The following is a 21193-nucleotide window of genomic DNA, read 5'->3' as shown; positions in this document are numbered from 1 at the left end:
GTAATTATTTTGTGGACAATTTGCCTAAATTATAAAGTAATAAATTAAAGAAATTCATTAAACCAAAACTTTTATCGTGAGTTTTATCCCATTATTGTATGCAGGATTTTTAAACGATAGTAACGGTGGCTAATAAATTGCTTTACTAATGTGTTAAGAATGTAAAAGTTACCAAGTTGTGGGCTCTTTGTAGGTTAAGTGGGGTTTGGGACCCCCATAGGTTTAAGTTGAAAAGTCTAATGTGGAAACTCATTCTGATTCTAGTTTCTATCAAATAAGGTTTTCTAACATTTTTCATATGACAAATACAACGGTCACCATAAATGGCCCTTAGTGGATAATAACATCAACATCATCATGTCAACCAATAGACGCCCACTACAAGGCATCACCCAAAATTCACCACTTATGACAATAATACCAATAAACAAATTACCCTAGGACCTTAGACTTTCTCGAAAGCTTCGAACTCAGGACAAAGTACATTCCAACGGATGAAGAAGCCGCCAAGATTTTAGTTCGCTATAGACTAACCAGGTACTCTAACCTCCCTAACCCCTAACCAGGTTTCGGTTGTACTTCAATATTCAAATTCAAACAGGCCAACCGTCGATCTATTAAACAAAACAAATCATTAAATTATTATATACATATATTAATAAGTAACAAAAACACTATAATAATGATAAACATTACTTATACGGGCGTCTGAAAATTTAATATTAAACCGGGATGACGCAGGTAAAGTACCTATCCTATCATGTGATTAGGCACTGCTATCCTCAAAAAATTAATAAAAAAACCGTCACGTATTTTTAAAATTATTCCATTTTAGCACGACTTTGATTATTAAGACAACCTTGTATTACTGATGTGTAGTGTAAGTTTTCAAAACTCTGATTTGCTTCATCTTGTCTAACATTTATTCCGTTCTATAAAAACAAGACATCAATGTGGTTATCTAAAGTGCATTTAATATTTATGACATCAATAAGCATCAATAAGGTATAAATTGACAGGTTACACCTATCAAGAATTATTATATACACTGTACAAAGAAATTATAAAACATACACATACCTTTTTGAACAAACTTCAGCATACAAGGAATCGGTATTTTACTAGAAACATATAATAATTTAAAATTGTGCTTTTTTTTTAAAAAAAAACAAAACGTTTAAGACTATCGTAGCTTGATATAAGTCTAAACAGGTACTTTCTTCTGCCTTAAATGTGATGCTTCATGTTTCATAATCCTTCATACCGAATCATATGCAAATTATCATTAATTTCATTATTTGTCACAATATTAATCATAATACATACAAAGAACAACAATAATATTCTACATAAAAACAATAAATACACATAAAATATTCGGCCAGGACAACAGTTTTAAAAGTTTTAAACAAAAGATTTTTTTGTTCAATAATACAAACAGACATGTGGGTCGTTTACAATGAAAATTATATCACTATGTTTAAACATAATCATGTAAAAGATACGAAGTTATATTATTGACTAACAATCTTAATAATTTTGCTAATAATACCTTTTTTAAACCAGAACAAAGTAATGTTTCGGGAAAAATATACAAAAACATATTACTATATACAATTAATTTACTGACCTACTTTGAAGTATTATATATAATTGGAGATATGATAACATAGAAATGTTTGAAACACATTAAGCATATTTGATAAGTGTTACATACAGACTTCTGAAAAAATGTAATTCAATAAAACTAATATAAAATATCACCTAGCATTGTGAAAATAATAAATAAATAAATAATGAGTATTAAAAAGACATTGAGCGGCAAAAATAAAAAGTGCTCTGTATGTCAGTTTTTCTTGTTTTGTTGAATTATCACCAGCTTGTTCCTTTCCTTCGTAACCTTAGCAACTGGTGTGTTTGTGGCTGGCATCAACTGTCTCAGGTTTTGTCTAGGTATTAATGGAGCCTGTAAAGAAAATAAAGAAAAAGTAGAATCTTATTGAATAAACTAAAGGTATATTTACTTGATTTATATAATTCACTATAAAAGCTTCTGGCTAAACCATTAGACCTTAATTCTAGGCAAACCGAAGCCCTTTTTTCTTTTTTCGAGAGAGCTTTTGTCCGAATATTGGTGGAAACTTTAAAAAACATATACTCTGATAGAAGTTAAGAGGATGCTAATTGAAGGCAGAGGGTTATCGGTAGCTAAAAAAAAATAGAAGTTAAAACAGCATGATTCATCATTATCATTATCATCATCATCATGTTAACCAACAGACACCCACTGCAAAACATAGGTCTCCTCTCTAGATCGCCATGGTGACCAGTCTTGCGCTGCCCATGTTGAGACTTAGCGTGGCCTTGACTATGTTGTTGGTCCGTAGGTAGAAATACAAATATTTACTTACCGGAGGATATCTTGCTAACTGTCTCATGCGGTCAACAAGCCGCAAAGCGTCATCTGATGTCTCAGAATCCGTCGTCATACCCAAAGATAAGGCTCTATCATTTATGATTCCAGCGTCTAAGCATCTGTGAATTTTTTTAAATAGTTTATGTTCAGTCATATTACTTACACTCAGATATATAAATGTATTTAACTTCAGTTCACATGTTCAAAGAAAGCAACAAGATATATTATTATGATGTAAGAGAGTTACTTCAAAATTTCTATACAATTTAATCCAAAGACAGGATTTAATAGTAACACAAAATAACTAGACTCATGAATTGAAACAGAGACATTAATACTTGTTTCAAAACTGATTATGAGGTAGGTCCAAAAATCAACACTAATTTTACTATAAAGTGCCGATTAATTTAATTTTGATTTCAAGAAACAGATAATTTTCTTTTAAATAACATATATTTAATAAATGACAAGAAGTGAGAACTTTTTAAAAAATACTTAAAAAAGCTTCAGCTTATTCAAAAGAGAATATGTATTTTTTTTTAATTTCTCTGTACTTTCTTCTGTGAGCAAAGGTATTATAAAGTCATACAAATAGGCAAGAGCCATTCCTTCTATTATAAAGTCTACAGATTGTGCATTACAATGTCTAATAGGCATTTCAAGGATTATGATGTATGCCTAAAGGTGTCACCAAGGAAGTGTACTTTCGACTATCTTCGTGAAGGTCGAAGTGAAGTACATAGCATATTTAAGTCGGTCAATCTAGTCTTTAATTCGAGGATGTGGGAATCTCTCCCGTACAATTTTTGAAAGTGGGTAATCAATACAAAGTCGATAAGTGTTTTTCTTCTTTCTCATGTAAAAACTGATTTGCTGGGTCGAATAATTTCTTGGGCTTGCCATTCTTGTATCTATTCATTCACAACTATAAGTTCTAGAGGTGATAAGCTTTGGTGGGTCTATATGTTGGAGTCAATTCAGTATCAACTTAAGTTCGACATTTGAAACCTTTTTAATGTCTTCCGCGGTGTAGAGTCTTCTACAACAGTTTTAATTTTATTTTCACGTCTCCTATCGTCAACAACCTCTTTCTCCTCTTCTATGTACGACATCGTGAATTAACTAATCTCAACATCATTTAATATTGAATTACCAAGTATTATATTATCTCAAAAAAATATGAATGTTTGCAGTAAAGGAAGCTTTGGTATAAGCTTTATCTTCAACTACTCTCGTCAGACGGAGTCTCGCATCAGGTTTGTTATTTGATCGGTCTTCATTAATCATATAAAATGGGATACTTTGACTAGAATGACATCACTCCACGTGTCTACTAGGGCTTTGCAAGGTACGTTGTTTATGATAATATCCTCGTAGGGATTGGAACAGCAATTGCCGGCGTTCTCTTGGATCTTCATTTTTTTCTTACACACACTTGATGGCCTTAGTGTAGTTAGGTGATTAATGATCAGCCTCTCCAAAATTATAGCTTCTTTTATTATGGACTGTCTTCTATCTTTTAGCCGATTTATGTAAAAGCGTGGGTTTGTGAACTTATGCAACTTTAGCTGAAGACTTCCTTTCAAAATTCTCTAAAGTTAGTAACACCTCACAGTATTCCTTACACTTTATTGTGTTAATAAATAAATAGTCTTCCATCTCACTTGCATTTGCGTTCAGGGACTTACAAAAGTACTGAGTAAAAAAAACTACCCCTGAATTTTACAGGTTATCTTATATATAAATGTTGAATCGAAATCTTGTAATAGGGCAGTAGTAGTTAACCAAAGAACATTAAATAAAAAAACTGTCACAAATTTTTAAAATTATTACCATTAAATCAGCGCACAAAAATTCGTACAATACAATAGGCTTGTTGCAGATGTGCACAAAATAATTATTAATTTCAGAACTTACAGTTCATAATGTACACGTGACAAATTACGAAAATAATAATTCAACAGTGATATTTTTTTTTGGTAAAGCTGATGACAATGATTTACGAGAAACTTTTATATAAATATAGTATTATATTACCTGGTGTGCTGCTGTGGGCGAGGCTTGTGTGCAAGTCGCCAGGCGGCAGCAGCACGAGCGCGCCAGGCAGCTGCTTCCTCCGCCGCCGCCGCTGCACCTGCCTCCAGAGCCGCACAAGCACTACGCAGGTCAACAACCTGTGACAAATTATCTCTCTACTTAGTATGCTACTATCACCTATATCAATAATGTAGTTTTGTTAAAATATGTGGATGATTGGTTATAGATGTAAAAGATTTAATTGTATGAATGTATAGCTCATTCATTAGCAAAAAACTTTAGTTTTTACACACATTTTCAGTCACTGGTATAAAGTGATCACTTTAAAATATGTATTTCTGCAAAACTTTGGGCAGTATAAAGTCTATAGCGGCAGAGAATAAAAAATAATTAATTTTAATATGTAGTAATCCTAATTTTGAAAACACTTTTTCTTACAATGTTGTAATTACATTATTTATTTTTGAAGCCATTGATTTTTGCATAGCGTGACCCATAATTAACCAGCTAATGTACATATAACATGTAAATTTTTCCATTTAAAGCTTTTACATCTATACCCAATCACCTTGTTAAAGATCTCTTATATGCTAATGAAGTTGTCCATAATATATAATTTTATTTGCAAATAAAATCACATTTTTATCATAGTCATAATATAAGCCTATTTCTGTAATATAAAATTATCTTTACTGATTTTTTTCAAGTGATCCTTTCAAAATTAAATCATAACATTAAAATGTACTAAAAAAAAATAACTGAATAATAAACATATACATTAGGATTGTCTACTTGTTTTAAATTTTGTGTCTATTACAAAAATAGTTCTATTACCTTTTCAAAATACCTATATAGTAATGTCTTCATTTCATCATGTGACAACTTATCTAACCTCGCCATTAACATCTGTTCACCTCGACTTCGTGAATCTTTGTTATCATGAGAATCCGACAATGATGCAGATGGGGACTTTCCACAAATTAAATTGTTTTTATATTCAATTGCAGTATCAATTGCTTCTATAGCCTCTTCACATTCAAATATTTTTCTTTCCTGGAATAATATTTAAAGGAATAACACAAGGCTTTGTTAAATTATCTTAATAATTATTATTTAAGTACATACTATGTATACATACCTCAGAATCTGACAATGACTTGTAAATTTTTCTTTTGTGCCCTAAACTACACCTTTGTTCATGCAAACATTCTCTTGTTTTCCGTAGATTTTTTATTTCCTTCCTCAACATTAGTTCTTTATCTTTTGATAATTCTAAATTAGCAAGATCATTTGTCTTTTCTTTTAAAATACTATCTAACTGTGTTATCCTGTTAGTAAAATGTTTTAATGAGTTTGATTTTTTGTCCTTCAAATCTACAGAAGTTTCTGAAAGCTCATCTAATTTTAACTTATCCTTAACTAATTCCACATCTAAAGTGTTCTTACGTTTTTCATCTTTTTTTATTTGCCTCTTAATTTGATCTATTTGTTTTTTATAAGTTTTCAGGTTTGTTTCATGCCTCTTAATCTCTTTGATGGTGTCCTGGTCAATCAATCTAGATTCAAATTTCTCAGAAATAATTTTACTTTGATTATTAGAGCACAGAGCCTTGGATAAATCATCAATCAGTCTTTCCTTAGCTACACAAAGATTAATTAGCTCCTTAAGTTGTGTCTGACTACTACTAATTTCTCTTGAAAGTTTCCTAGCTAAAATTTGTTTCTGTGCATATTTCTCCTTTGTCATTTTATATTTTTTACATATTTCAGCAGTCTTTGGTGAATCAATCATTTTTAATAATTCTCTTTCTATTAACTTAGGTTCTGGATCCACATCTCTCTTATGAGATTCTATGATTATTTTCTGAGATTCTGGTGATATTGCCTTAGCTGCTACTTTTCGTAAAAGCTCGAGCTCCGCCCCAGATAAGCTTTCACCAGGCTGTATTGTCCTTCTCCTCCCAGAATTTGACTGTGAAGTCATTACAGGCAAGGACTGTGAACCACTGGTCTCAGATATAGTTATATCATCTGAATCAATGTGATTCAGATACTCCTCACATCTTTTGGCAAACAGTTGATCATTTTTTTCCCTAAAGTATTCCATAAATTTTTCTACCTTATCTTGGAATACTGTTTCAGAATGACTATCTTCAGAATCAGTCTCAACATCTGATTCACTTGGCTCACTGGGTTCAGTGTCTTCAGCTATTCTAGGTAAACCTTGTTTGGGAGAAACATTTTTATTCTCCCTTCCAATATCCCCATTTAAACATTCATCACATTCTGCTTTTAAAAATAACCATTCACTTACTTGGTTCATATCAGTTTCTGATAAAGATTTTGATTGTAATATTTTATTAAATAGCCCCTCAGCGTTTGAGACTAATTTTATCCATTGAGCAGTAGCAAATTGTAAGTTAAAATTATTATCTGCTGGTAGAATATTTTTATCTGTATATACCGGTGTGTTATTGTCCGCAAATAAATTAACAGTAACAAAATTCTTAATTCCTCTACAAAATAAGCATAAATTTAAAATTTTTAAAGTATCCTGGTAATCTTCCGGCTCTGTACTTATACAGCCTATAACCCAAGTAAAAGCTCTTCCTCCAAATGAATCTCGGAGCATTGCTGTTAGAATACACTGATCATAATTTATTTGCTTAGGAGGATTACCTGCTACTAATTCCTTAATAATATTCTCTAAAGCAAATAGACTAGGTTCAGGATATGCCGCAAGGTCACAGAAACTAGCAGTAGACATTCTGTGATTGAGGACTCCATTTGTTCCTACCCATTTTTGTTCCATGCTTACAGTGAAAACAGTATGATTATTTCCTGGACATCTTTGCCGCCAGCCTAACTGCAAATATTGAAAAGCTTCTTCAACATTGCAACACCTCACCAATCCAGCTCCAAGTACATCAAATATATTGTTATTAACAACTTGCATCCATGTTATATGTAATATAAACTCTCTTTCTGGCATTTGACTTAACTTGTGAAAAATATCAGTAAGAAATCGTGGCACAATTCCTTGATCACATTCACTGTGGATACATTCAAACCCTAAAAATATAAAAAAAAACTAATGTAACGAAATTTTGATTAACAATTAGTAATTATGGAAATAACAAAGTTCTTACCAGATCCAAAGAGTGTGTAAGTTTTTCCAGTCTTTGATTGACCAAATAGCACTACTGAAGTATCGCAACCATCCAAAAAACAATTAATTTGCGGAATCATAAAAGAACTAAACAGGTGAGCCTGCGTACAATCAAGTGGTAGTGCTCTATTGACATGAAATGTTTGACCACTTTCGGTGATTACTATTTGTGTCACAGGGTTACTAAATATACACTGTAGAGAGTCTGCAAGACTCGGAGGTTTTAAACGAATCGCTATTTGCACAGGTATATCCATTTTATAGCCTTGCAAAAAATAGTAAACAAACGATGTAGTAGATACAACTGAAAGCTGTTTATCTTAACATTATTCCACTTTCTTATTTTATATGATATGTACACTCACTGAACTTAAATTTAGTTCCTACTAGTACACTTCCCTTTGCAGGCGGTTATCTATATTTTATAATAACTATAACAGACCTATAGGCATTTTAATAAACATTTCAACACAATCTTCTATGTCCATCTCAAATCTGAATGAATGTTATCAGTATAAAAAATACAAACTAAATCGTCAATTAGTTGCGTGTAATGCATATTTCATAAATGCATATTTCAGTTTATAATTGGTGTAATTATAAATAAAGTTTAAAATTTTTAAAAGAAAAAAAAATATTAAAAAAATATAATCTGTATCATTAAATATCTTTAAAGATTATTTTTTTATTTATTATTTAATCTAAAGAGTTAAAAATATCAGTAGCCTCGTTTATTTTTCTGAATCTTTTGAACAGAAGTCTGTTAATTTTATCTACATTTTATCAAGGTGCTCGACAAGTTTGTGGCATTGGTCCAAGCTTCCTGATAAATTTATCGCAGCCAAGCCGAATCCACCAACCACCCACTTAAAGCAGTTTTACACATAAGTGGCAAGTTGAACATAATTATTAAATTCTAATTCCCTTTTGCTCCGTGAACTCAGTACCCATGAAGCTGTAAAAGTCTTAGGACTAATAGCATTAACATCTTCAGAAACAACAAATAATTATTAAATATACAATAACAACCACTATAGTTTGTAAACTTGACATTTGGAAGAAATCTGATGGAATTATTATAACTTATTCAACATTACCAAAGTGTTAGATAATTTAACAATAAATAATAAACCAAAGGATTATAAGTGGCGTTAGAAAATAATATTGAAAATATAAAATGCGATATATGAAATCGATTTCGGCGGTCTGGAATGTTGAGGCTATTTAACCTTTTACATTTCTGTTACATATAAGTATATATATTTTGAATTACTTGTTCCAGTATTCTCAATTCACTCTGTATGTTGTATATAGGTCTCCCGATATCCTTATATTGTGCCCTAAGATAGCGCAATGAAGTTAGAGACCTCCAAAAAAAGACTGTAAGCACCACCGACGCTAGCGGTTGACGGCGAGCTAACGAAACGAAGCTGCTGATACTACTCTCCGTCTCGCCGCAAGCATACCTGTGGCACGGTACAGCACTTTTGGTACAGTAAAGTATTTATTTTCCAATACTGTCTCGTTTCTTTTCGCTCGTGGTCTTGTATCATTCACAAATTTCATTGTTTTAGTTGAATTGATGGCATAAGTTTGATTGAAGATACGGAAAAGTTACGGATTATAGTTACATAAAGCAAATAAAATGTAACCACTGTATGTGCGTATAAATTAATTGTAGAAATAATTTTTATCGCCTTTAATACTGTTGTACTAACAGAGTTATGTAAAACAACAATATGTTATTGCTTTCAATTCTTTCAATATGTTATTTGCTATTTTTAGTCTAAATTTGCACCAAACAATTTTTTTAAGTGGAATACATATATAAGTAATTATTTTAAATCTGACAATTTTTTTGTTTCAATTTTGATAACTATTTAACGTCTTACTTCATGTCCTGATTCTCATTTGATTTTATGTGCCAACACCGCTATTAATAATGTCATCTGTACTGTGATGTACTATTTCAGTCTTTCAGTCAGTTCACGCTACATTATTTTGAACACATTTTTATCTATTTATCAATTGTCATGATTACTTCTATATCTAGTTCGATTTTTAGATAAGGAGTAGTTTTAATACATATTCTTTTTAGGAAGTATAAAGGTTGCAATACAAAATTACAAAATGGACCTCGATGCTATAGGCGACCCAGAAATGTACCTTGATAAACCACCGAAACTAGGTCTAAAATTATCACTAGACCATGAATATCCTATTCGAAGCAAACAAATTGTGGTGCCGAGGCCCAAACAAATATTCGACATGATGCCGCTATCAGCAAGGTATGAGATAAAAAAGATCATTTTCATAAACTCACATTAATGTTGATTGTAAATTTTACATAAATGATTTATCTTCTATTTCGGTTCCGAAGGGTGAAATTACCCACTAGGCGGGGGACAGTATTATATACACACTGTATATACAGTATTCTTATCCAGTAAAATCTGGCCAATGATTATCTTCGAAGGCACTCTAAAATCTTTAAGAGAGTGCACCAATGCCTCTTAATATTGTGCCACGTACAGCCTCGTCTCGCGGGCAGGCTGTTTAATACAATTTTTTTGTGTTCATGTTCTCCCAGGTTCTCTATAGTTTCTCTCTGTCAACATTGACAAAACAACATTTTTGTAGCTTTTTGTGCCTGTCATGAGATACCTCAGTCTTATTGACAAACAGACTAAAAGATTGATAGAACAAGGTATCCATTGTTAAAGACGTATATCTTTGAACAGATGATGTATCTCTATTTATGGTAGCAAAAATTATAAAAAAAATTAGATTCTTCAAATTTTAGATATGTTTTTTATTCCTTTGCATGTGTTTATTTTTTAACTCTAAACACAAAATTACTATATAGGTTGTTACTGTATTTCTATTACTTGGCATGATTGATTTCTGTCTATAAAATATTTATGTATTTTTCAGGTATCTCAAGTATTACATTGGACGAAAAATGCACAAGAGACGTCCTATAATGGATTATATAAATATGATTTCAGCACAAAGGATGTATGGTAAGGAAGCATATCTTAATATTAGTACTTTTATCACTACCTAGTGGCATATTTACACTGTGGAAAATATTTTATTTAGACACACTCTGGATGTAACATTTTGATGTGTTACTTAATCTTGTGTTCATTTCAAGATCATAACTGATGTCATTATAATATCATATGCAAATTGTGTGTTTTTATACCATTATCATTATGTTACAGGTTGCCCAATTGGTGGAATAGGAGGTGGCACAATTGGAAGAGGATTTAGAGGGGAGTTCTGCCGTTTTCAACTTTATCCTGGTATATATGAGTATGTGACAGTACCAGAATGCCAATTTATTATTAATATAAGAAATGAGAAAAAGGAAACTATATACCAATCTGTTTTATCAACATATAAGTGAGTGTGTTTAAATAAGTTATATGTTATTGTCACTGTCTTTATAAAAAGATATATATATGTATATATATGTATATATATATAAAAGTTACATGAAAGTTTTTAAGATATGTTTTATAAATTCATAAATGTATTATTTAGTATGTCTTTTTAAGAAAACCAAAAAAAGCTCCTGCAACTTGGGAATGGAATATGCATGGTGCAGATTGTGAGTACACTGCATTATACCCTCGTGCTTGGACAACTTATGATCTATCAGATTATGGAGTAAAATTAGTGTGTAGACAAATTTCACCTGTGATACCTCATAATTATAAGGTAAATAACTGTGATACCAAAAAATTTATGGCAACACTTAACTCACTACAATTTAATTCATATATTATTAACATTTCCTTTCTATTTCCTTCTTGTAGGATAGCAGTTTACCATGTGCAGTATTTGTATTCTCGGCATTAAATGTTTGTGATGATCATCGCGATGTTAGTATCACATTTACATGGACTGAAGTGTTAGGTGGCCCAAACAAAAAGAAAAATATTAGTAAGTACATGGACGGTCTATTTATTTAATATTTACTTAATTCTGTTATTTTTCAATTTATAATTAGCCACAAAATATAATTCCAAGAGATTAAATATTTCTATATAATTCCATCAATTTTAAGTGTTGGTTTTTATGGAAAGTGTTAAAAAATCCTGTGAAATGAATGAACAAGCGAGATAGTTATTTGTTTGCTTTTGTTCAAGATGAGACCCTGAAAAAGACATTTTTATGCATTTTAGAATATTGAAAGAAAATTAGTAAAATAAGCATCTATATATCCAATAATTGGTTATAATATTAGTAGTCACTTGAAAAGGTAGCATCACAAAGGTTGGCCATTTGTCATCAAATATAAATCAAATAATTCTTTTTAACTAGATGTTATTATAATTTTTGTGGTTACATTTAAAGACTATATCCCAGTTTTATACATATTTTATGAAATTCTTCTTTATCCTATTATGACTTGTGTAGTGCATAAAAAGCCATTTTTGTGATTGCTTTTCATAATTTAAATTGGCTTAGAGATAATCTGTGTTTGTCACACTAAGATTTTATGGGAAGATAAATTTAATTTTTTTCTTTTAGGTAAACTAGATTTAGAGAGATATGCAGATGAATACACTTGTGGTGTTACTTTAGAACAAAAAATAGCAGATACTATGTGTAGTTTTACAATTGCCAAACGGAAATGTGAGAATGAGACAATTCATGAGGGATATTGCCTCTGGAATTCCACTAAAACATCTTCATATGTGTGGGAATGTTTGAAAAAGAATGGAAAATTAGAACCAGATCCAAAACTTTCACCTCCTCCACCTACCTTGGAAAAAATTGAGAAAAACAATAAAGAGAAGGAAAAAACATATAAGATTTATAAATGTATGTTTGTGTACATCAATTATTCCTTTACTTTTCACATTATTATTTAAAATCATTACATTGGAAATCTTTAAACATATAATGACTAGAAAAATAATCAATGTTTGCAGGTGATTCTATAGGGCTATCAAGTTCATTAAGTATTGAACCCGGAGGAATAGGGACAACAGAATTTGCTCTTGTATGGGATATGCCAGTTATAAAATACAAGAAAGATAAAAAAGTACACAAAAGGTAAATTTGGGGAATATTTGTACAGTTTCCGAAAAGCTAATCAATTTAATTTTGTGATGAATTACTAGTTTAATGTGACTTGAGATTGTTAGAATGCCTGCACATAAATTGATTTTTGTTTGCCATTGACCATCTAATAACGGACGATCAACAAGAAAAGAATTTCCTAAAGATTTTTTTCCTTAATCATCTAGTTGTAAAAACCTTGATTAGGGTTGTTTTGGTGAATTTGTTCTATTAATAGCTTAATATATTTTTACTCTAAAATTTTAGTTTTAATTATGGCAAATGAAATTAATTTCCCTAGTAAATAAATAGTAAGTTCTTTTATACTGATAAAAGTTTATTTTGTAATAGATTTGTGCTGCTTTTTCTCGACGTTATGCAAAAAAAAGATTTTATTTAATTTTAACCAAGAATTTTATGAGGACACTGCCATAAAAGTGTAATTGTTTTTCGTTCTTTATATAAAAAAAGACAGTTGTAATAAATAGAGACAAATAATAATTGTTAACCTTTAAAGAGGTCAAAATGATCAAACATTAATTAGTTGTTTTTTGAAACCTTCAATAAACCCAAGGCAGGATAACAAGAGCTTTTCAAATGATTGTTGCATTGATTGACTTTTTGGAAACTAGCCAACTACATAATATACTTATAACAAAGTATTTTTTTTTTTCAATCTATTAATCTATTTCATGAACAACCGTTATGCAGATATTATACAAAGTACTTTGGTAGTGATGGTATAGCCGGTGCTAGTATAGCTGCTTATGCATTAAGAAATTATGAGAATTGGGAGAAGCAACTTGCAGAGTGGCAGGATCCAATATTGTCCAATGTGTAGGTAACTAGTTTCATATAAATGTTATATTTGTTGACCATATTTATAAATGATTACATGCAAACACATTTCTAGCAACATCCCAGACTGGTTGAAAAGTGCCTTGATGAATGAGCTTTATTTTGTTGCTGATGGTGGAACAATATGGTTTGATGTGCGTGACGATTATCCGGCCACAGACCCTAGGTAATTAGTTTTTTTTATTAATTGTAAAAGTGAATGGCATATAAAACTCAATAATATAACTACTTTATTGTTAGAAGAAGAATCCTAATAAGAAACAGTGATCAGTGGCTTCTTTTGAAGGAGCGTGTGGCCATCCCAACAAATAATGATGATTCATTCCATTTGAATTAATGTGTATAGGCTAAATGATAAGTTTGTACAGTTCAACATGTGACTTAATGTATTCTCTTTCATGATGATCTTTGGTAATTATTTGTAGTGCTTCATTTTGAACATTATACAAGGCAATTGGAAATAGACGTCAAAGCTTTAACATGGTAAATGTGTAGATCATTTGTTAGCAAAAACCTTTAAAGTTATCGTTAAAGTGATCACTCTGAAATATGTTACATTCAAATTGGCCATTAACTCGATAGGGACAGATAGTGAAAAATAATTAATTTTAATATATTACAATCCGAATTTTGGAAATTAATTTTCTTACTAAGATAACATAGTAAGAAAACTAATTTTCAAAATAATAACATTATACTGTTTATTATTTCTATAACCATTGATTTTTACATAGGGTGTATCATATGATAATAGACAGCTACTGAGCTTTACATGGACCTCATTAAAGCTGTAGAATCTTGGTCTTAATCAATCAATCTTGGTCTTATCATGTGTTTTAAATTTCTGGAATGATTTCAGAACAGTAATACTATTAAATCAAATTAATGAAGGTTTCTAAAATATATTTATTCTATGTTGTTTACATTATGATGTAACTATTTTTCTTTCTTCTTTCAGACATGAATTTGGCGTGTTTGGATATTTAGAAGGCCACGAATACAGAATGTATAACACATATGACGTACATTTCTATGCCTCATTTGCAATAGCTCAGCTATGGCCCAATTTACAGGTTGTGATACCTTTTTATTTTTAATGTTGTGTTTAAAATATTATTTCTTTATTTGTCCGGCAAAGTTAATATCCGTTAATGCACAAATTATTGGTTAGTGACAGGGAGGTAATGATGCCTTTATATGGTGGTATAACGTTAGTCTACATTTAGCCTATTGTTTTGTGTTTCTGTTTAATATAGTATAGAATAACGAACTTAAAAAAACTCATTTCAGGTTGTGCTGCAGTATATGTTTCGCGACACTATAGCAACGGAAACTGTTAAATGCAGGCAATCGTTATATGACGGCAAGACTGTAAAACTTAAAATAAAAGATTCTATACCACATGATTTAGGAGACCCAGGTATAATTGACATACAATGTATTTATTAGTTAGTTTTAAAAAATTAAATTTGGATTAAAACTTATTTTTTAGTTTATTTCATTATTTTTTTATTTATTACTTAAGTCTTATGAGAAGGCTCAAGATCATCCAGAGAGCAATGGAGAGAGTTTTGTTCGGAGTTTCGCTTCGAGATCGTAAGATCAACGACATAGTTCGAATAATTGCTCGTCTGAAGTGGCCGTGGACGTTTCGAGTGGCAATTACGAGCTAGTAGACGCGGCGTAGGTAGGAACCTCATTATGTGGGCCGAAGATATAGTTAAGGTTGCAGAGTCACTGCGTCAACGATTTTTGGGAGATCTCAATGCCTTGCACTGGGCGTCTATTAGCTGAAAAAAAGAAAGAAATATTTTATTTTTTAATTTTTTATAGGCACGTCAACAGCAATACATAAATTTTCATTAGTTTCATTTAACAAAGTACAAAATAAAATTTATTTTTGCTAATTCTACTCAGCCTTGATCATTATGAAAACATTATTAAACAGCTTCATTACAGTAATATAGGAAAAATAGTTTAATTTGTTATTTATATATCACGGTTGTTTAACAGAGGATGTTCCGTTGACGAACATTAACGCGTACAACATCCACGACGTCAGCGAGTGGCGTGACCTCAACCTGAAGTTCATTCTGCAAGTGTCCCGTGACTATCGTTTACTCCTCGGACATTGCGCGCCGTTTGCCGACGAGAGGTACCGTTCAATGGCGTACATAGACGACGTTCGTGACGGAACAGAGGACGATCTGTACTCCCGCTCGACCGGCCAGGCGGAGGAGAGCTCTGCTTCCGTCGAGCTCAACTCGATAACTACAGAACCTCCGCGTGTCGCGCGCAATATATTGGATCTCTTGTACAGCGGCGAGCCAGTGGAGGAACCCGAATGGAATGAGGCACCTGTCGACGATATCGGAGTAGGCGGACCCGTGTGGGACGCTAGGACTTACCTCACGGATATGTATCCAGCGTGCGTCGCGTTACTGAGAAAAGCACGCCTCTGGGACGCAGATGGTGATGGTCTGATCGAGAATGGCGGTTTCCCCGATCAGACTTACGACGCTTGGGTGATGTCAGGGCCTAGGTGAGCATATCCTATAATTACCCTTTTATTTATTCATTTAGGACTAGCTTTTACTTATCATAATCCTACAGGCCTTTAAATCGAAAATTTTCTGTGTTTTCGATCTTAATGTTTCTTTAATTTTAGGTACTTATTTGGTATAAAACAATGTGGTTATTGATAAATACGATGACAATTTACTTTAATTTAGGGATAAAATTATAAAAATAAACGGAATAAGGCTAAACCGAAAAACGCATCAGAAATTAAAAAAAAAAAATACTTTTTTCTGTTATTTTTCTGTTGTTAAAACTCGTGATTTTTTTAATAATGTAAATATGTTTTTAATTCCTTTTTTATCTTTTTAAATAATACCGAATCAATTCCTCATTAATCGGTAAGAAATCGATTAAAATTTTTCGGTAAGGTCTTTCAATTTTTTGGCTATAAAATCTCGATCGTATTTATCGATTCCAATTAATCGAGAGGAGGAAATGATTCACTTAATGTATCGAACATACCCACATAAATCACAGTTCTTATTTACATATAAGTTTTTTGTGTTTTTGATAATATTTTTGTTGTTTCTTAAACATATTTTTGCTTGATATTGCAATAGTTAGCTAAAAGTTTTAAACCAAAATATAAATAATCACTTGTCACATGCAGTTTTTTTTTAATTTTCCTGCACTTAAATTTAGGTATAGACAGGCTAATTCACTCATGCACATGCACGCTTGTAGATTCTAGATTTTTTTTGTAAATTTTCAGCGCATATTGCGGCGGCTTATGGGTGGCATCCATAAGTGCAGTACAAACGATGGCCCGTACATTGGGTTTCGTGGAAGACGAGAAGGAATTTTCGAAGCTTCTAGAACAAGCACGCAAGTCTTACGAGGAGAAGTTATGGTCTGGAACTTACTACCGTTTCGATACTCGCCCATCTAATCAAAATGTGGTGATGGCGGATCAGCTGGCTGGACATTGGTAACTAAAATAATCTATTTGTATATTTTTTAAAAAAGGAGGCCGTTATGTTATTGTATATATAACAGTTATTCAAACAGCTACGCAATTGACATAGCACAATATTGATTAAATACGTAATTCTATTAACGATAAGATAAAATATCTAATTACTAGTAAAAGATTGTCTATATTTTATCTATCGGGCTTTAAAAAAGTACAGGTGGTTAGATTGCGGATAAAAAAACTTGATTGTAAAAACTGTTTAAGGCCTTTACTAACTATTACTTTTGAGATGTTTTAGTTTTTATCTAGTTTCTTTAGTTTTTAACAAAAGATATTAGTTTGTTTGACCTGCATAATATGATTTATAGATATTATGATGATGTATTTAGATAGTACATAGCTTGTTTCTAATTATTAACAGGTTCCTCCGTGCCTCTGGTTGGAGCGAGCAAGTTTTCCCCGAGGCGAATGTGAAGAAAGCGTTGCAAACTATTTACGACAACAACGTGTTGCGATTTGTTGGCGGAAAAATGGGTGCAGTGAACGGCTTTGTTACGGGACCTCGAGGTCGCATTGACACCACTGCCATACAGAGCGAAGAGGTCTGGACCGGGGTCACCTATGGCTTAGCAGCCTTGATGATTTACGAAGGTAAACAAAAACACGTTAGATGTGACTGGATTGTAATTAAAAAACGATTCCTTGTTATAGTGCTTACCGAAACCGCTGACTGACTGTTCAGAATGGCCGTTACTTCATCCCGTCTCGCTGCGCGCATACCTAGGGCGCGGTATATCGGTTTTGAAAGCACTATACCACACTTTATTACCATTTTACATAAAAAATAGAAAATATCCCGAAAGTTTTGAATAAAACGACTCTAAATTTGTGGTACTCTGCGTCTGAGCAGTAAGGCTTCTAAAAGCGTAGCAAGAGGAAGGGCACATCGTTCGTGTAACCGATAGGGTCAAAAGGTTGTAGAGTGGCAAATATGGGCCGGTAGGTTCGTGGGTGAGACTCCATTAGGTGGGCTGACGACTTGCGGGATTGCATGTGGGCAGCGCAAGAGATATCATCGTGGTGATGTTTGGGGCAAGCTTATGCCTTGCACTGGGTGTCTATCTTAAAACTAGAAGAAGATATTTTTGGTAACAATAAATCTTGAGACAGTAATACGAACGGACATTGTCTAAACGAGAAATGTATAAACTATATATAACTATAAATATCAAAACTGAATAATTTATTATGAAGGTATTTCAATCATGTGGTTCAAATGAAATCATACTTTATATTTAATTTTCATGTTTCGATGAATTTTAATCTGAAAATGCGACCATTTTATGATATCTGTGTATTGATATAAGAAAAAAATCATTACGAAAACATTTTCTTGTTGACGTGTTTGTTTATTATTTTTCTGTTATATGATCTGGTGCCTACGCCAGTGAGCATGCGTTTTCGTCACACTATAAGTAAAAAATAATGATTTGCAGATAAAATATATTTCTAAAAACCCGAATTATACGGTAATAATTTTTTAGTCATTCTAGAAATTTTTTGTTTGAATAATCTAATTACAAATTTTCGTTTATATCGTTTTAAGAAAAAAGTGACACATTATTGTGCAATGCTTTTAGAAAGTCGAGCGGTAGTTCCAAGGTAAATACAAAGGCATTATAAATTACTAACATTCATTTTCATGAAGAAACTTTTTTCTTGTAGTCTTATATAATTTTATTATAACGTTTTTATATTTTTAATCGTTTAATAATCGCAATTCTCTACCGTAACCACGAGAAACTTAAAAAGAGTGATTTTTTTGTGATTATTAATGAATAATAAATAGACGTATAAAGCATTACCATAAGATGATTATGAGTTTATGAGTTATGAGTTAGATTTTCTCAGCGCGAAATGAGGATAGTAAGTCAGAATCAATAAATTTATTTTTAATGAATTTTAAAACTTTTTAGGAATGCATGAGAAGGCCTTCGCCACCGCAGGCGGTTTGTACAACACCATGATACAAATGGGACTTTCCTTTGAAACTCCAGAAGCACTTTACGAAAACGGCAACCATCGCTCCATAGGTTACATGCGGCCGCTAGCCATATGGGCTATGTACCAGGCCATTGTGGCTAGACCTCAATCGTCGGTCACATTAGCCAACGGCCAGCCTCATCATGCCAAAGAAAAGAGTCATTTATAATATTTATCCAGATTTTTTTATTTTATTTTTTTTTAGAATCCCAAGCACATAAATCTTATATAACCGCTATTCTTCTAAGATGTAATCTACTTAGTAGATGAAATATCAGGGAGCTTAACGTTATTTATCGTGTTATAAAATAATACGAAAAAAAGGATCATGAAATTATGGCACATGAAATTGTTTGCGTGAAAATTATTTTTTATTTTACTCATTCATGTAGAAAAGCTTTTAAGTATTACTGCAATGTAAACACAATCATGTGAGGACGATGCTAATTTTATTAATGGATTTTCAGTGTTTTCTATGTCGCATTTTGTTATTTTTTTTTCTTAATATAAGCCAAATCAGCTTGAAGATAATTAACTACAATCAATACTATTAATAACCAGAGATCGGTTATTTGGATATGTTTACCTAAAGATTGACGGTTTTAATAAGCTACTATGTTCCGAGTCTACATGAGCACGAGGAAGCGTAGTTTGTCGCTTCATTCGCACAAGCAGGACTCTGTCCCACTCACGTATTCACCTGCATTTTTTCGATACAAAAGTACCGAATTTCCGATCTCTGAAAATAATAACGTAAGCGTGTTTGCGTAGTTCTCAATATGTACAATATTACACGTCGTAGTTGAAACAAAGAATATAAAATTATAACTACTCTGGGAATGTTTATTATATTATTTTTGTTTTGTATTAATTTCATTGGGAAAATTTGATTAATAATTTACTAACATTTAGGCTCAAATATACTAAACGGTTGTTATATTTTAGTTATTATATATGAATGCTATGAATATTTTTTTGAAAATATTTTTTGGAGGACTTATGTTATCGTAAAAAATGGTTCAATGAATTGGAGCTTTTTTAAAATACAACTGCAAAATTATTCATAATAATTGTTTTAATTTTTAAATTTTGTAATAATGAATTTATGATTTTGTGCTTTTTTAGTCTATGGAACAATTCTTTAAGAAAATAATGTTTTCTTTTTTAAATTGTGTATTAGACCAAATTACTCACGGTTTAATATTATTGAGCCTTCGCTTAAGTTACCATTATTTAATAAAAATATCATTTACTTTTAACTTTTGACAAATTATTGAAGGCGTCTATTTCAGTTTGTGCTAATTTTTTATTCAATGTTATAAAAGACAAAATGCATGTGATAATTTATATTATATTCTATAATTCTTAATGTAAGTAAAAATAATAGTGTGGTTTTTATATTGGAGCGCATTTATATTATACGTCCGTATGAATTGTGTACCGAGGAATTTTCAAGGAAGAGTTGAGTAGCATTTTATATTTCATAAATAATTTTTACATTATTATATTTTAGATAATTGCCGCAAAAGTATTCGCAGTGTACAAATCAATCAAATGTAATGAATGATCCAAGTTTTAATACCATGTTAAGGCTATAATTTATTATTCATTCAGTATTTTTTATTGTTGCAAAAGATTATTATAATCAAATGAGTAATACTTTATTTTATTTTATTAAACGACTAGGATTTATGTTATGAGAAATAAAATGTAACCGGAGATTTGAATATAAAATTTATTCATGTGTATGTAGGCAGGTATAAATGCATTTTGGGAAAGATAAACATAAAAGTGATAATAAAATATTATAAAACAAATTTGTTATTTAATTTGCATCCCTTTACAACGTTGGAGATACTAATTTTATGAACCTTTTACAATAATAACAATTCCGAAGCGATACATTTGTACGACTCAATAATTATCTTACTATACGACAATAAATAAAAGTAATCTTAGTAAATGTTTTAAAACTATTTACAAAATATTTACAGCGAGTTGCTTTGAAATACGTTGTTCAGTCTTTGTTTTACAGTTAATGTCATGTTTCAATTTTTCACGCTAATGCTGTTAATTTTTTAAAATTTTAGTATAGAAAATA

At 31.4% G+C, this 21193-nt stretch overlaps 2 protein-coding genes across 2 annotated transcripts; one reads left to right on the top strand and one right to left on the bottom strand.

The window, feature by feature from the left end:
• Window positions 1-1551: 1551 nt before the first annotated feature.
• On the bottom strand, window positions 1552-8061 carry cos (kinesin-like protein costa). The gene is made up of 6 exons (XM_068776284.1): window positions 7603-8061; window positions 5592-7525; window positions 5288-5506; window positions 4454-4590; window positions 2412-2535; window positions 1552-1966 (listed from the first exon to the last, which is right to left on the bottom strand). The coding sequence occupies exons 1-6, from the start codon at window positions 7877-7879 to the stop codon at window positions 1847-1849; spliced, it is 2811 nt and encodes a 936-aa protein (XP_068632385.1). The 5' UTR covers window positions 7880-8061; the 3' UTR covers window positions 1552-1846.
• Window positions 8062-9607: 1546 nt separating this feature from the next.
• Window positions 9608-20882, top strand: LOC137933053 (non-lysosomal glucosylceramidase). Its single transcript, XM_068776788.1, has 15 exons — window positions 9608-9910; window positions 10557-10645; window positions 10850-11030; window positions 11186-11348; window positions 11447-11573; window positions 12165-12458; window positions 12569-12692; window positions 13410-13535; window positions 13612-13722; window positions 14515-14629; window positions 14847-14976; window positions 15570-16098; window positions 16849-17064; window positions 17471-17700; window positions 19026-20882. Exons 1-15 carry the CDS (start codon window positions 9753-9755, stop codon window positions 19259-19261), a joined length of 2829 nt encoding a protein of 942 aa, XP_068632889.1. The 5' UTR covers window positions 9608-9752; the 3' UTR covers window positions 19262-20882.
• Window positions 20883-21193: the final 311 nt, after the last annotated feature.

This window comes from Battus philenor, unplaced genomic scaffold (assembly GCF_028537555.1).
Source record: "Battus philenor isolate CCGP_79_NKW_IND1 unplaced genomic scaffold, ilBatPhil1.0.hap1 SCAF_12, whole genome shotgun sequence".
Lineage (NCBI taxonomy): Eukaryota > Metazoa > Arthropoda > Insecta > Lepidoptera > Papilionidae > Battus > Battus philenor.
This window is presented reverse-complemented; position numbering and strand designations above follow the sequence as displayed.

Excerpts from the sequence above, each read along its gene's own strand:
- cos (XM_068776284.1), bottom strand. The coding sequence starts at position 7,879 with ATGGATATACCTGTGCAAATAGCGATTCGTTTAAAACCTCCGAGTCTT. Across the intron at positions 4,591-5,287 it reads TATATAGGTATTTTGAAAAG|GTTGTTGACCTGCGTAGTGC; the intron begins GTAATAGAACTA and ends AATTTGTCACAG. Across the intron at positions 1,967-2,411 it reads AGTTAGCAAGATATCCTCCG|GCTCCATTAATACCTAGACA; the intron begins GTAAGTAAATAT and ends TTTTCTTTACAG.
- LOC137933053 (XM_068776788.1), top strand. The coding sequence starts at position 9,753 with ATGGACCTCGATGCTATAGGCGACCCAGAAATGTACCTTGATAAACCA. Across the intron at positions 12,459-12,568 it reads AACATATAAGATTTATAAAT|GTGATTCTATAGGGCTATCA; the intron begins GTATGTTTGTGT and ends CAATGTTTGCAG. Across the intron at positions 17,701-19,025 it reads AGCCTTGATGATTTACGAAG|GAATGCATGAGAAGGCCTTC; the intron begins GTAAACAAAAAC and ends AAAACTTTTTAG.